The sequence below is a fragment of the Triturus cristatus genome, chromosome 5_1 (assembly GCF_964204655.1).
Source record: "Triturus cristatus chromosome 5_1, aTriCri1.1, whole genome shotgun sequence".
Taxonomy (NCBI): domain Eukaryota; kingdom Metazoa; phylum Chordata; class Amphibia; order Caudata; family Salamandridae; genus Triturus; species Triturus cristatus.
In genome coordinates, this window is record NC_140587.1 from 141,490,616 (window position 1) to 141,505,889 (window position 15,274).

Sequence of the window (15,274 nt, forward strand, 5' to 3'; positions counted from 1 at the left end):
GGAAAACGCCAATCTTGAACCTTACCTTACCACATTTCCTATTCATTAAAGAATACATGCTCTGTACGCAAAGTGGGACAAGCAAATCTCACCTAACCAGTTAGCTTGGTCTACAGCACCAAAAGTTGATTCAGTTCTCAAACAGGACCATATTGGAGTTGGAAATCAGGATTACACCCGAGAAATTACACCTATTACCCCTCAAACAAACCGAATATAGGACTCTGGCAACGGACAATGCCAAGTACCTGGGGAGGGAGAAGCTGGGTAGAATTTACGAGCTGGGAGACAAGGCCGGGAAACAGGTGCCGCTCGTAGGCTTGTCGCTGCTTGCACGTTACTTGGGCAGCTGTTGCTGGACTTCGTGGGTCATTGTGGGCTCCGCCTGTGGACGCTATGCTGTTTGGGGGCTGTTAACATCTTGGATTATTCCTAACCGGGACTGCGAGGACCAGGCTGCTTGGCGGTGTTCGCAGCGGTCTCCTCTTCCCGGCCCCTCCCTTTCCGACCCCCTGTCCTCATTGCGCAGCTCTGCTTCCGCGCGCAAGCGGGACGCGCGGGGGTCGTAGCCCGGGGCGAAGACCGGGCAAAGAGCGGGCCGTTTGAGGCCGTTAGAGGACGGGAGAGACTGGGCCTGGGCCAGTCCCCCTGACCCACTTCGGGACTGTATCTGGATTTAAAGGGTAATTCTTGCTGACTTACTTCAGAGATGACGACCAGGGAAACAAGGAGCAAAAGCGTATCGGCTGTTGCTGCTACAACAAAGGGAACATTGGATAATTACTTTGTGAAAGCTGGCTCCCTACTAATTGAGGACATTACGCTTCTTGAGAGGCGAATATCCCAGGAATTAGACCGGGTGAGGAGATCGTCAATGGGTCCCTTAGCTCAGGCAAAGTCTCCTGAGGTAAGCCCAGATCTCATCGTGTTGGATATGGGGGTAGAAGGCACAAATGACCCCTCCGGGACTTTGGACATTTTAAATTGTACCTCCCAGTTAAGCATGAAAGACCTTAGTGATTCTGTAGATCTTAGTATGCTAACTCTCCCGCCAGCTCAACCCCACCCCACACTTACTACCACCCTTAATTCTGACCCTGAAAAGGTTAATTCTACAGGTCCTAATGTGAATAAGCGGAAGGGGATTAGAGAAGGTGCAATTCCGAAAAAGAGAGGAGGGACCAAGAACAAGGGTGGCCGGAAGCTGAATATCTCCCCCCTGCATCCGCTATCAAATAGTCCATGTTTAAACACAAGGGGAAGAACGCAAACTGCTAGAGCTCAGGCCTCACCTTCAAATTTACCGGGGGAGAAAAGCACTCATCCCAAACAGAATTCTCCCGAGTCCACTGAGGAGGATATCACCCTTGCTGATATAGGCGTACTTATAAGAAACCTTTTAAGCCCCCTGGAAGAAAGGCTAACCAAAATTGAGGCCAGGTTAGTGGCCATAGAAAAGTCGACAGTGCAACTAGCTGATAGTTTTAAAGCAGCTAGCAGTGGTGGGGCAAAGGTTTCCGCCAGAGAGACAAAAGAGGGACCTTCCCAGGCTACCAACCAGGCCAAAAGTGTTATTTACACAGCGCAGCAGGCAAAATCTACCCCACCCATAAGCACTAATATACTTCCTGAGGCTATTGTCACTCAAAATCCTGCAGAACAGCATAATCACTCATCCCCTTCCCCAACTAGTGCTAAACAAACCAGGGATAATAACCCCGCCCCTATCAAACCACCGAATGCTGCAGAACAAATGGCTGAGGATGCTAATAAGAGGACGAAACCTAGACTAGTACATCTTCCCCCAGAGGCAGCACCGTATACTGTAGTTCTAGCAGGGATACCAGAATTGAATATTTCCTCCAAAGAATCCACCGCTTCACTGAAGAACAAGGTGATAAATTGGCTATCTACACACAGACCACTCCCGGAAGGCATATCGAGCATAGTCCTCATGGTTCGAAGGGTGCCTTGGCTGGGTAGCTCAACTAAATCCATAAGTGGCGATTGTGTTATAGTTAGTTTTAGAGATCATAGGACAGTCCAGCATATATGCGGATGGATATCAGAGGATGAGGGGAGCACCATTCAATCCTTACCTCTTTCTTTTTTTTATCCCCCTCGGGTTTATGATAGAGAGGACGAGATTTGGGGGCCTCGGATACAAACACTGGCTGGCTGGAAAGATAGGAATAGAAGGGGAGTTTTCTATCATCCCAGAAGCCAATATCAAGGATCCCCTGAAATCAATGCTCAGTGCACTAACATAGAGAGAGGGGGTGGGGGGCTGACAAGTGGATGGAGAGAATTCCCCAACTCCAGAAGACACCAGCAAACCCACTACACCACGAACATGGATGACGAGGGATGGGAAACTTGCCATAGGAGGGGAGGCAACTGGGGCTCTAATGAGCAAGATTATCACCCCCAGAGATTTGCCCAGCCATTTTATCTCCCAATGCAGAACAGGTATAGCCAACTGGATATGGTATACTGACTATCCACATGTAGAAGCAGCCAGTGCAATTATATACCATCGGAGGGGGTGGTGGTGGGAAATAGATCAGAGATAGAGCTGGACGATGCCCAAGCACATTACGGCGACTTGGGTAATTTTACTGGTGAGTCACGAAACAATGTCGGGGAAGTAATAAGCTACCCCCTAGTATATACAGAGACCATGGCCAGTGACAAAGGGAATGATTCCATCCATACCACTATTGCAAACAACAGGCCTCTCCCACTAAAAATACTGTCATGGAATGTGGCAGGCCTGGGAAACAAGTCCAATTGCCAGGAATGGATCGAATATATCAACTCTAAAGATTTATGCATGTTCCAAGAAACTTGGGAGAGGGAGGAACATCTAAGGCAGGGTTTCGCAGTTTTCTCCATTCCTGCGAAATGGGGGGGCAGGGGTCGTCCATCGGGAGGCCTTGAAACTTGGGTCGCAGTCCATTTGGGATGCCAGGTCACGCGTTTCCCAGTGGCATCAGAGGACATACTTGTGGTTATACTGGAATGGTCCAACTGCTGCAGACTAGCAGTGGTAAATGTATATTCGAGGCCGGTTACTATATCGCAGGAGTCCCCTACCATTGAAGAACTGTCGGATGTTCTGGGTGAACTCCCCAAGGGGACCCCTTTTGTAGTGGGTGGGGACTGGAACTCACACTTCGAGCCCCTAGCTGGTCTCCTGGATGGGGCTTCCCTAGAGGAAGATGCAAGTTGGCGAGTACCACCGACAGTATCTATACCCCCCAAAGCTTGGACCCCTCTTGCACTCCAGATCACTGCCCTAACTCTGAAACATGGGGTGAGGGCCTGTAATGGGCGTGTTAAATCGGATATCCCGAGCAAACCCACGTTCAACCGGAAGGGAAGGGAGTCAAGATTAGATTAGATTTTGGTACAATTATCCTTGTGGTCGCATGTCATTGACTTTAGGGTAATAGACAGAGAAGATAGCGACCACAATGCTTTGGAATTGGACTTTCTCCCTCCTGGCCGGGATCATGGGGAAGTAGAATTGCCGAAGATAAACCCGGACCTAGCCCTAGAAAGCAATAGGAGGAGAATCAAGTGGGAGAAATTAGCTGCAAGCACAGTTAAGCTCCCTCGGTTCTACAATAATTTTATCCCTATATTGGAAAAAATGGGTAGCCTAAATGATGAACCTAGCTTAAGGGAGAAAAATAATCAAATCTGGTTGATGCATGAAGAAGTCGTTAAGACTCTGACTGCAGATTTATTCAATAATGGACCAAGGAGGGCGGGTGGCAAGACCCAGCGCACATGGTATAATGCAGCGTGCCGCAGGGCAAGGAGGGATCTTTTGTCGAGTATCAAGAATCGTAAAAGTAGGCCTGAGATTCAAGCTAGGAGATGTGAATACAAGAAGCTGGTCTTTAATGCCAAGATTGAGTGGGACCAGAACAAATGGGAAGAACTCGCTAACTCCCTAGCCTCCATGGACTCACGGAGGTTTTGGAGAATTGTTAATACAGGTTCTGAGGAACTCGTCTCGGCAATAGAACCGAACATCTCCCCTAAGTCATGGCAGGAGCACTTCAAGTCTCTTTATACAGTGGAAGTAGGGCATGGAGACTGTAAAACCCCACCCGTATATAACTGCCCGGAAGGGGACCCATTCACCGAAAAGGAGGTCCGGGTTGCCATATTAGGCCTGTCAACTGGCAAGGCACCCGGTCTGGATGGTCTCCCTGGTGACCTTTTCAAACAGGAGCCAGATATATGGGCCCCATATCTCCTGGTATTGTTCAATGCGGTTCTAAAGGGGATGGAGGTGCCCTGTACTTGGCTGGGCGCAGAGGTGGTTCCGATTTTCAAGAAAGGCTCGCCTCTGCTCCCATCCAACTACAGGCCCATCAGCCTGATAGATGTGTCCCAAAAACTTTTTGGGAGGCTCATTTTAGATCGTCTCCAGAATTGGATAGAGGAAACCGCCACCCTGAGCCCATATCAGGCCGGGTTCAGAAAGGGGGTATCCACCATGGACCAAATTTTTCGCCTCAACCTTATCTATTGGAGGACGGCACTCGTCGAGGGGGGCAGCTTGTTCACGGTGTTCGTGGACTTGCGTGCCGCCTTCGACTTGGTGCCTAGATCCAAACTCTGGAATGTCCTTGAGGATCTGGGAGTCCCGCCAGACATCCTGGCCATCCTGATTAAACTACACCAGGACAAATACGCGCGGGTCAGGTGCGGCAGGATGGGGGGCTTAACAGAAAGATTCCCCGTTGACAGGGGGGTGAGGCAGAGATGCATACTCGCACCTACCCTGTTCTGTCTCTTTGTCAACGGGGTAATTGCCCACCTGTCCAGGATAGAAGACATTGACGCCCCCAGATTGAATGGCAGCAGGGTGCCCGCCATAATGTTTGCGGATGACACCCTGCTACTGTCTAAATCCCCTATGGGAATTCAACGGATAGTGGATGGGTTCTTGCAATTTTGTACTGAGAGGGGCCTTGAAATTAATGCCTCCAAGACAAAATATATGATTTTGAACCCTACCCCCTCAACACGTCCTAACCCATTGTTGGGTACAGTACGTTTGGAGAGGGTTTCCACTTTTGAATATTTGGGGGTAACCCTGAATGAGAAAATGACATGGGGGACACATATCACCAAGGCAAACATGAAGCTTTCACAGAAAGTGGGTGGTATTTCCAGAATGGTGGGCAAATCTATATACCGCCCACTGGGCCCCATGATACAGATTTATAAATCCCAAGCTCGGGGCTCAGTTACGTACGGCGGCGAATTATGGGGTCACACTCCTGCTAAAAACCTAACAAGCACAGAGAACAAATTTCTCAGGCAGTTGGTGGCTCTCCCTCCTAGCACGCCATTGCTCCCTCTGAGATTGGACCTAGGACTTAGGCCCATCGCCGAGGAACTTGGCCTAAAACCATTATCTTTTTGGCAACGATTATGGAGTAGCGAGGATCTAAGCAATTATAGAAGCGAGCTACAGGAGTTCCTGGCCTTACCAAACATTAGTAATATCCTAAGGCTAACTTACATAAAAAGATCTTGTGAAAGTTTAGGTCTAACGGAATTATGGGCCGACCCCGCAAACTCAAGCGCGAGGATCCCTCGAAAGGCACTTTCTAAACTTTACTATCAGTCGAAGTTGAACACCGCTTTAGACAACACACGGGTGGGCTCACTGACTAATTTATTCATACAATCAAAAGATTCCTACCTAATGGAAAGTGTTTTGGATGGCATGGCACCTGTGCTGGCAAGAAAGCTCTAACTACAGTGGAGATATGGCTCTCTACCCTTGAGGGCTTTCACCACCACTTGGTCCCAACCTCCAACAAGTGAGCAATGCCCAGCCTGCACATATCCTCGGGAAAGCGATTTACATGTGGTCCTTTTCTGTAAAGCCTATCGAAGAGCGAGGAAGCATTGGCTTCTACCCATTCTTAAAAAAATGGGGTTTAGGAAATTCTTGCCTGCGTTTAGAATATTAAAATCTGATTTGTCACCTCCGATTGTCTTTGCAGTGGCAAAGTTTCTAATGGCCCTGTGGCATGTCCGATCTAGTCTTTTAAAAGAGGGGGGGGTCGTATAATGTTAAATGATTTTAGAACACCCTTTCCCATGTTTTTAAACGTCTGTTTTATGAAATTTTTGAAAGTTATTGTTTACATGTAAATGTTTAGAACATTGGGAACTTTTAAATTTTAATAATTGGCAAGTATTTATATCTTTGATGATCTAAATGATCGAAAACAAAGATTATTTGATTGATTGATTGATTGCTTGACTCGACAGAAAGGAGTGGGCTAGTCGCCTGGTTCCTGAACTCCGGGGTGAAGGGAACAGCTGCATAACTGACTAACAGGACATCGTATCTCAGTTTGCTAGCCATTTTCGGGCAGTATACACGACTGCCGCGCCCTACACTGAGGAAGACTCACACAAACTACTACATGACATAGCACTCCCAACGCTGTCTGACGAAGATCGCAGCTTCCTAGACAGTGACTTGACTGCTGACGAGATAGCACAAGCCATTAGATCGCTGCAGTCTGGGAAGGCCCTTGGCCCCAACGGGATCCCAATCGAACTATACAAACTTAGGCCCGATACAAACTTAGGCCAGATTAGCCCCCTATTTGAAGGCCATGTATGAAGAGAGGAAGGAGGTGGGAATATATTACCGGTAGACCATAGGGTGGCTACAATAGTCACGATCCATAAGGAGGGAAAGCCCAGGACGGACTGCACATCCTACAGACCAATCTCATTACTAAACGCGGAACCCAAGATCCTAGCGAAGCTCCTAGTCAGTAGGCTAATTAAGATAATCGGGAGCCTGGTACACCCAGACCAGTCAGGCTTCATGCGGTAACCGCAACACAGCTCTGAACCTGCGTAGACTGCACGGAGTGTTGGGTAGGGTGCCAACCATCCAGGAACCAGCGATAGTGGTGTCTCTAGATGCGACTATGGCCTTCGATACTGTTGAGTGGCCATACTTGCTGGCAGTACTTGCCAAACTGGGAGTCGGGTCGGGTTTTGTCCAATGGGTGCGCCTTCTCTACTCGGGACCCATGGCACAAGTCATGGCAAATAAGTCTGACATGTTTACTTTGAGTAGGGGCACCCGTCAGGTGTGTCCCCTCTTCCCCCTTCCTTTTTGCCCTGGCATTGGAACCTCTGGCGGCGTGGATAAGGAAGGACCCCGTGGTACGGGGTCTGCGCTGGTCCCCGGACTGGGAGGACCGCATCTCACTATGTGCGGATGATATCTTACTGTACCTGGCCACCCCTAGGAAATGACTGGCGGCAGCCCTGGATATACTGGCAATATTTGGTAAATACTCAGGGTTCTCCATTAACTGGGGTAAATCTCTCCTATACGTCCTCAAGGGTGATCCCCGCCTACTTCCGCGAAATTGCCCAATACAAGCTAACACGATAGGTTTTAAATACCTTGGGGTCTTTATCTCCCTAGATCCAGTGCTCCGCTTTACCCATAACCTCCACTCACCTCTCCAGCGGCTTAAGCGTGACATTGCAAGTTGGAGGACGCTTCCACTTTCTTTACTGGGCAGGGCGGCACTCTTCAAAATGATGTCGCTGCCCCGGCTTCTGTACGCCTTGCAAAATTCGATGGATGTGGTCCCGATTACGTATTTCAGAGACATCGAAGGCCTTCAGAGGGAACTGTGGTGGGACGGTAAGCCCCGTATTGCATTAAACAAGCTCACATTAAACTGGTACGACGGGGGAATCAGCCTTCCTGATATTAAAAAATACTATTTGCCAGCTCAGTTAGCTGCCATTAATCATGGTACATACAGTCGTTCCGATGACCCTGGGTATCTCATGGACAGATGGGTCTTACTGGGTGGGAACTATAACAGGGCATTAATCGGTACCCGTTGACGGGACCCACCAAACACTCGGTCCACTGCTGGCATACAGCCACTAAAGCGCTTGGCTGGGGACAGAAACTAACGTTGGCAACTCCCCTATGGGACTCTGAAATAATGGGTGGCCTGTGGAAGTCGAAGGGTTTTTAAAAATGGGATTTCATTGGGATTTCACAGATAAAAGATATGTGGGAGAAGGGTAACAAAGTCATTTGCATCTCTGCAGAAACAACATGCCTGGTCCAACTCAGAGCACTTTAGATATCTACAAGTCTGCCATGCACTTCAATCGCACATCGTCAGAGATACCTCTCCCCCTGATTCCTCTCCATTGGAAGAGAAGCTACTAGATGGTCATCTGCCTGAAAAAACCATATCCCTAACATGAGATGGATGACGAGGAGTGACGGGAGGCGTCTCCTTCCCCAGAGTAGTAACGATTCCAGCTAGACTCCGACTAGTACAGCTTAATATTCTTCATAGAGTTTACCTGACGGGGCCCCGCCTGGTACGGATGGGAAGAGCGGAGGGAGGAGAATGTAGAAGAGGATGTGGATAGTCAGGCACATGTATGCACATAATATGGGAATGCGACTACAGTCAACCATATTGGCGTCAAATACATGACACCTTGAGCGAAGTGCTTACGACAGTTCTCCGCCCAGAAGCACGTTGATGCCTTCTAAATGTTTGGGAGCCCACTGATTTAAATAGCTCCCAAACACAATGGGTCACATTAGGATTAATGGTGGCAAAGAGAAATATCGCACAGCTGTGGGGATCTACACATCCGCCGTCTCTACAGGCTTGGGAAAGGGACCTTGACTGGTGCATGCTTAGGGAAAAGACGGTCTACATAGCCCGGGGCTGCCTCCGCAAATGGTCCAGAATCTGGAGCCCGTGGAATTCCTACAGGGGTGAAATTTGTAACCCACCACGTAACATGGAACAGGATGATCCCCCACGCCGCAATTGATTTTATTTTGCACTATTGTAAAAAATTGTAACATGCTTCAAGTGCCTGTGCTGTAACCTTTCATTTTGCATCCTCAGTTCAGTGAAATATTATAGTTGATGATTGTTCAATAAAAACAGAATTATTAAAAAAAAAAAAAAAAAAAAAACAGGACTATTATTTCTCCAAATAAATTGGTGACATTCGATCACACTTCGGCTCTTCACTCAAAGACACAACAAAGGTTCAGGAAACCTTGAAGATTAATGTACAAGATTACGCTTCCATGTATTTCCAATTACAGCTTTCTTATGCATGTTTTACTCCATCAGCGCTCTCATCTCCGGCCTAATATAGCCCCTCCTACCTCTCTCCACACTGTCTTTCTTGGACCACTTTCCTTTATTTCATCAATCTGCCTCTCCTACAGCACTCAGCGTCTTTGCAGCTGTGTCCACTCTGTACATATCACTCATATAAATAATTACTTACATACAAACACTGGCCATACCTTTATGGCTGCACCAAGGTTGGTTTTCAGCTTCATCCCAAAGTACTGTGCTGAGGCCTTAAGGGAATCGCGGTCTGCGGGTGTTAGCTTCGGAGGCATGGCAGCACGGTTCAGGTGACTGCCCCAAACGTCTGCTCCAAATTCCTTTGGAGAAAGAACAGATGTCGTCATACAGCCCGAATGTGCCAATCACAAAACATGGGCACTTCTCATCACCAAACAGGATTCTGCTACTCCCATCAACGTGTGCTAAGCAAGAGAGTCCCTGAGAATACATCAAAGAGCCATGTGTACACACTACAATGCAGCCCCGCAGTGGCTTCCAATGTCATCCCACATCCCCATACCGGAGTGATTGGTCCCCTTGCTATATCTTTAAAGAGGTTGATGTATTTATTTAATTTCTTATTACTAAATTCCCTCATTTTAAGGGTGCCTCTTGTATGGTACCATTGTAAATAATACTGCATTGGTTTAACAGCCTAGAAATCCATTCAACTCACTCTCTAACACCGACTCGTGAGCTTGCACCTTGATCATATTCATTATCATCACTCCAAAATACGGATGCATCCTCCAGTCAAATGTATAAATTAGACCATGTTCATTCTAATCATTAAGATAATTTGTAGACTCTTCCTACTGGCCCCATTACTACCACAGAAATCTTCTGCGAATTCTGGTGCCTATTCCACTGTGCATCCAGATTTCAAGCCCCACCAGTGCAAGGCACAACAACCACTCCTGGAGTGTGCAATGCCACATTTCACTTTACCTGCAACAGCCTCTGTAGCACTTGTTGTGCTGGGAAACCTTTTGCATGCTTAGGAAAGGTGAACCTCCCTGCCTTCTTTGTTTTTTCTGTTCTGCCCTACATGTTTCCTCCACTGTAATCACCAACCTGTCAAGTCCACCAGAATAGTTATTCAGTCAAGTCAAGTCATACACATTCGTAGTGTCCTTAAACTGCCAGAGAGTATCACACTGATGAACCAAGATATGAAAAATGTAATCTAAACAAGTAGGCTTTCAGCATGAGATCTGCAAAACAGTCCTTAAATAACACAATTCATTTGCAGGAGCCTACCGTACACCATGGTTTGTTTTATCTTGGGGACCACAAGTCAATCCATATTCTGGGATCTCGGTGATATCTATGGTGTTTTACACTTGATTCTATCTTTCCAATGTGCTAGACATTTTTTATGTAAAATTTTAAAAATCCTAACTGGACTACAAAGCTTAATCTGCTTTTCAAAAATTGCTTGTGGCAGCCTAAACCAGGCACTGTCCAAGCTGTGTAATTATGATCTTTTGAACGCTCCCCAAGAGTTTCCTAAGAGTTCCTACAAAAATCTTAATATGACCAAGAGACCTGAGTGTGGTAGCTTTATTTGCTTTGGACACCACATGCTACATACTGCCAAGCAAGCGGATGTAATGGTAGCAAAACATGGTCAGGTATTTGACCAGCCATTCCAAGTCATCAGGCTGTTCACCATTAGACCCATAGTTTAATATTATCTTGAGATGGAGCTATCAAAGTCACGAAAGGTCATGCTACTCTTTTCAAAAGCTACATCTGTCATATTCTATATAGGTACCCCAATATAGGCTCAGGTAACATCCTAACCCTTCACCTATATTCTTCCCTACATTACTTACATAACGGTTCTTAGGGACTGACCTTTTACCTAGATACGACACTGCACACAGAACACGTGATTTTCTGGGGTAAAGGCCTCATACATTATGCATGTGGATTCTTGGAAACTCAGCAGGACTACCATCTCCTGTAGAAAATCTATGTATAAAGTTCATCCTAAGTCCGACAAGTGGCACAGCAAGGTAGTACCCCCGGTGAGACCTTTGAGTACATAAACATCACATCTTGCTGAGACAAAGCGAGGAGATCAGGACTTCCAAGCCGACACACTGACGCGAGACGCTAAAGCCTCATCATGCAGATACTCCAGCTCGAGACCAGAACGGGGTCCCACAGTTTCTCACTTCAGGTAATGAGGGTTGACTTTATCCTAGAGGGATTCTTGGCTTAACACCCACATACATGCTAGGTACACTTAGGTACAACTAGTTAGGGTAGCATCGTAGGAGTACGCATTTAATTGTCATGTATTTTATATACCTGCCTGTATTGATAGTTATAGCAAAACGGTAGAAATCTACCATCCTTTTACTTTTCTAGTACTTTTAATCCTTTATATCTGGTACTGTCTAATGATTGTTTCAGCACACCTATTGATCACTAGAATAACGACTGCTCAATAAATACTTGTTGAAAACGTGCCTACCGTTTATTCTGTGTAAAGTAACTCTGAGACTAAGTGAGCATGAGTGACTGAGCGAAAAGTAGTACACTGTTTCCACGGTCCTGAGGGATCAGGGTTGTCATGTTCGATACTTGCCAAGAACTATTCTCTCCTTGGTAGGAGGTGTTTCTAGTGGCACTGTGAGCTAGCTGGTATACAGACCAACACATCCAGTGGGGGTTCCTAGGATCAGTCTGGACACCAAGCCCGCAGTGTATGTTGTCTAAACACGCAGATCCTATATAGGGTTTATAGGAACTACACAACACATCCCAAGATGTGGACCTGTGAGAGAAGAGGAGCTGGATTGCCAGGAATTGAGAGGAGCTGCACCCTGACCACTGAAAGACCTCTACAAGACCCAGATGACTGAATACCTGCTTAGGCTTGAAGCAAGACAGACAAAAGTGAAGTTCTGCTTGTTTTGGGGAGCTGCAAAGACGCTGCCCTGCACTGTCCCTGACCAACCATAGACTGAGCACATTTCTCTTGTAGTTCTGAAGTGTGATGGAAACAAAGATTTTAATCTTATACAAACAAATCAAGACACACTAGTTGGTGGTGCACAAATGATAAATATCCACTAAAACCCGATTTCCACACATTATCATGTGTGCAGTATAGTTTTATGAGTAAGACTGTATGTCTGTGCAAATTTATTGGCCATGCTAATGGAAAACGTGCTCTCTGTAAATGGCAAAGCGCTTTTACATGATGCTTTAGTTACACTTAAACATTTTTTTTACATCACTGGCATTACGTCCATTAACCCTTTGGGCGCCAGGCCTTTTCCCCCTCCTGTGCCTGGCGTTTCCCTAGTGGGTGGGTGTCTTGACGAGATAGTCTCGTCATGGGCACAGCGCGACTGTGCTCCATGACGAGACCATCTCGTCATGGGCACAGAAGAGGTTAAAGCTAGGTGGGTTGCGAACGTTTGTTGTTGTAAACAGTGGATCGTGTTTCTAAAAAGTTTGGGAATCTCTGCTTTAGAGGATGCAGTGAGTGCATGCACAAAATGGCAGTTCCCAATTTAGGAATGACACGAGTTTCCTCAAGGACATGCTAGCCTGCCTGTTGCTGTTCCTGTGTATGAACCCCCAAGGACCCTTTAGATACATGCCGAGCTGGGGAAATTAGATGAATACACATCTAAAAATAGCATTTCTATGAGCAGATTATTTATTTGCTTCCCTGCTACCCAGGTTCTGCCTGTCACAGCAAATGAAATGTGCTTGCCAACTTGCCTTGTAATGAATGCCCACTAGCAATGTACATTCCTTTGCTCAGCTAGTATCAGCCCTTCTCTCTCTGCCTTTTTTGACAGCCTACAGGCTACAAAGCTACCTGTCCTTTTTAGATCAAACTACTGCACTGATTGGAAATGGCTTTATGTGAGTGCCACACAGCAAGATAAATACTGGCACTATTCACCCAGTAGTTGCACATCAACTGTATCTCTTAATGCAGGCTCTATACAGCACCTCTGAGAGACATTTGCAAGAAACTGGACCCAGCTCTCTCCAGGTCAAGGATGGTCTAGGACTCTGTAGATGTCCAGCAGCTTTGCCGTGCCTTGAAGAAGAACCATGCTGTACAGTGAGAGGAGAGAAGGTGGTCTCTACCAAGACAACAAATAAATAGAGGACTTCAGAGAGGTTATCTTGAAGAAGTGATGCTTCCCGGAGTCACAATTTCCATATAACCCAGCTGGCCAGAACTGATCCAAGATGGAAACCCATGGGCAGAGGTCAATGACCTGTAGGGAAACCAACCAAAACTGCAAACATGGAGATCAAGCATTATCTCAAGACCCCAGGGGGTCATCCCTGGCTGTGTGTGTGTGTAGCTGGTATTTGCTTCTTTCCAAGCCCCTGGGACACAGTGGCATTTTCTCTTCACTCTAGATTTTTGCCTAGTGACTTGTTTGGATACATTCACAGATATCCTGAGGCATCCTCTTCCCTCATTAACACCAATAGTAAACTACAATACACAACACAGAAAATGTTCAGTAAACATGTAAAGTCTGTGGCCCTGAGTAAGACCAAACACCATCCCACCCCCCCCCCCTTCAACTCAGGAATGCAACTTTCATGTATCCCCTTTTAATTGCACAGTGCTTTAACACTCTTTGGACTGAACAGCATCATATCAAGAATTAATAAATAAAAACAAAATAAAATTCTCCCGCCAAATCACCTAATCCCCCACGTCTCTGGTAACTAATTCCTATACTCAAATCTTGCAAGTTAAATCAATCTTCGTTCTTTTTGCCTCCAAACAAATTCTTGGCTTTTACGCTAGAGTTGTGTCCTGCCTGAGCCCTAACTTTCCATAAACTCCCTTCAATCAGGCACTTAATCACACCCTCTCAAATCAGCTACGGAGCAACCACTGCTATAAAAAGCAACATCCTTCCCCTGTTCATCCCGGTCACTCTTTTTACAAATTCCCCTTGCTCCTCACTCACTAACCCTATACACAATCTACACAACACTCCTGAATCGAGCTCAGAAGCACTTAATTTCATGCAAATCATCCTATACTGGGTATTAAATGTTTTCACTTCAACTTACTGCAAGCACAAGCCCTTTATTTTCATTCTACTTGGCCTATAACCTCAGCCATCTACCACTGACAGCCAGCCTAAGCATCTTGGGCGCTGCTCTAGACCAGCTTTGATCTGAACACACTGAGCGCTAGCTGTCAGTCTTTATGCTCCCTGCTTATTGTCCTACCAGTATGTGTCACCCAGTCCTGGATGCAAACTTATTTTTGTTCTACACTAACTCCTTCTGTGCCAGGCCTGCATTTGACTTACTAACTCTATGTAGACGATCGACGCTGGATGACTCCACACTTGTTCAAAATTAACTCTGCAAAATCAGGAAAAAAAACAATTCCTTGCATCTACTACACCTACACTTCTGTTACCTTCCTTTGTTTCTACTAACACCATTTTTCAGCCCAAAACCAATGAGTGGCCTCTGCTACACTATGCAGTTTGACTCATTTATCTATATCTCATAGCTGCAGTCATGTTTCAGGTACTCAACATGCACAAACTCTGTCTATTTGGCACAGTTAAAGCCTTAATCAATGCCCATACTATAAGTAAAATTGATTATTGTACGAGTTTCCTAGTGAGCTTACCAGTTACATGTTCTGTGTTCTGGATATGATCACAAGTTTCACCACATAAACCCTATGAACTCTTCCAAAGCACACACCTATCACCATCATCCTATTTGTCTGCCTATTAGCACGAGTCCAGAGTGGGCCGGCCCTCCTGTGTCTTCTTAGCAGGGCATCGAGCTCTGTAGGCACATGCACGAGGCGGCCTGCAGAGAGCCAGGCCCTCCGGGCCATCTCTCCGCCTCCCCGGTAAGAGGATAGTGTGTGTTGCATTTCGAAGTCACTCTCCCTGAAAGAGCGGCTCCCGCATGTGAAGGCCTCGAGGCTAGACAGCGCGTTAAGCTTCCCAATAAGAGGAGTGGAATGCGACAGCCACCGACTGCACACATCTTTCAACACAGGCATGCTCACTTCAGCGGGGATGGGA

At 46.5% G+C, this 15,274-nt stretch overlaps 1 protein-coding gene across 2 annotated transcripts in view; it reads right to left on the reverse strand.

Moving 5' to 3' along the window:
* The window catches only part of RECQL4 (RecQ like helicase 4), a 183,199-nt gene that overhangs the window by 119,455 nt on the left and 48,470 nt on the right, over positions 1-15,274 (reverse strand). For both annotated transcript variants that reach the window (XM_085604639.1, XM_085604638.1), the window contains exon 5: positions 9,383-9,526. In XM_085604639.1, coding sequence (XP_085460765.1) covers positions 9,383-9,526 — 144 coding nt within the window. The remainder of the gene's footprint in view (positions 1-9,382; positions 9,527-15,274) is intronic.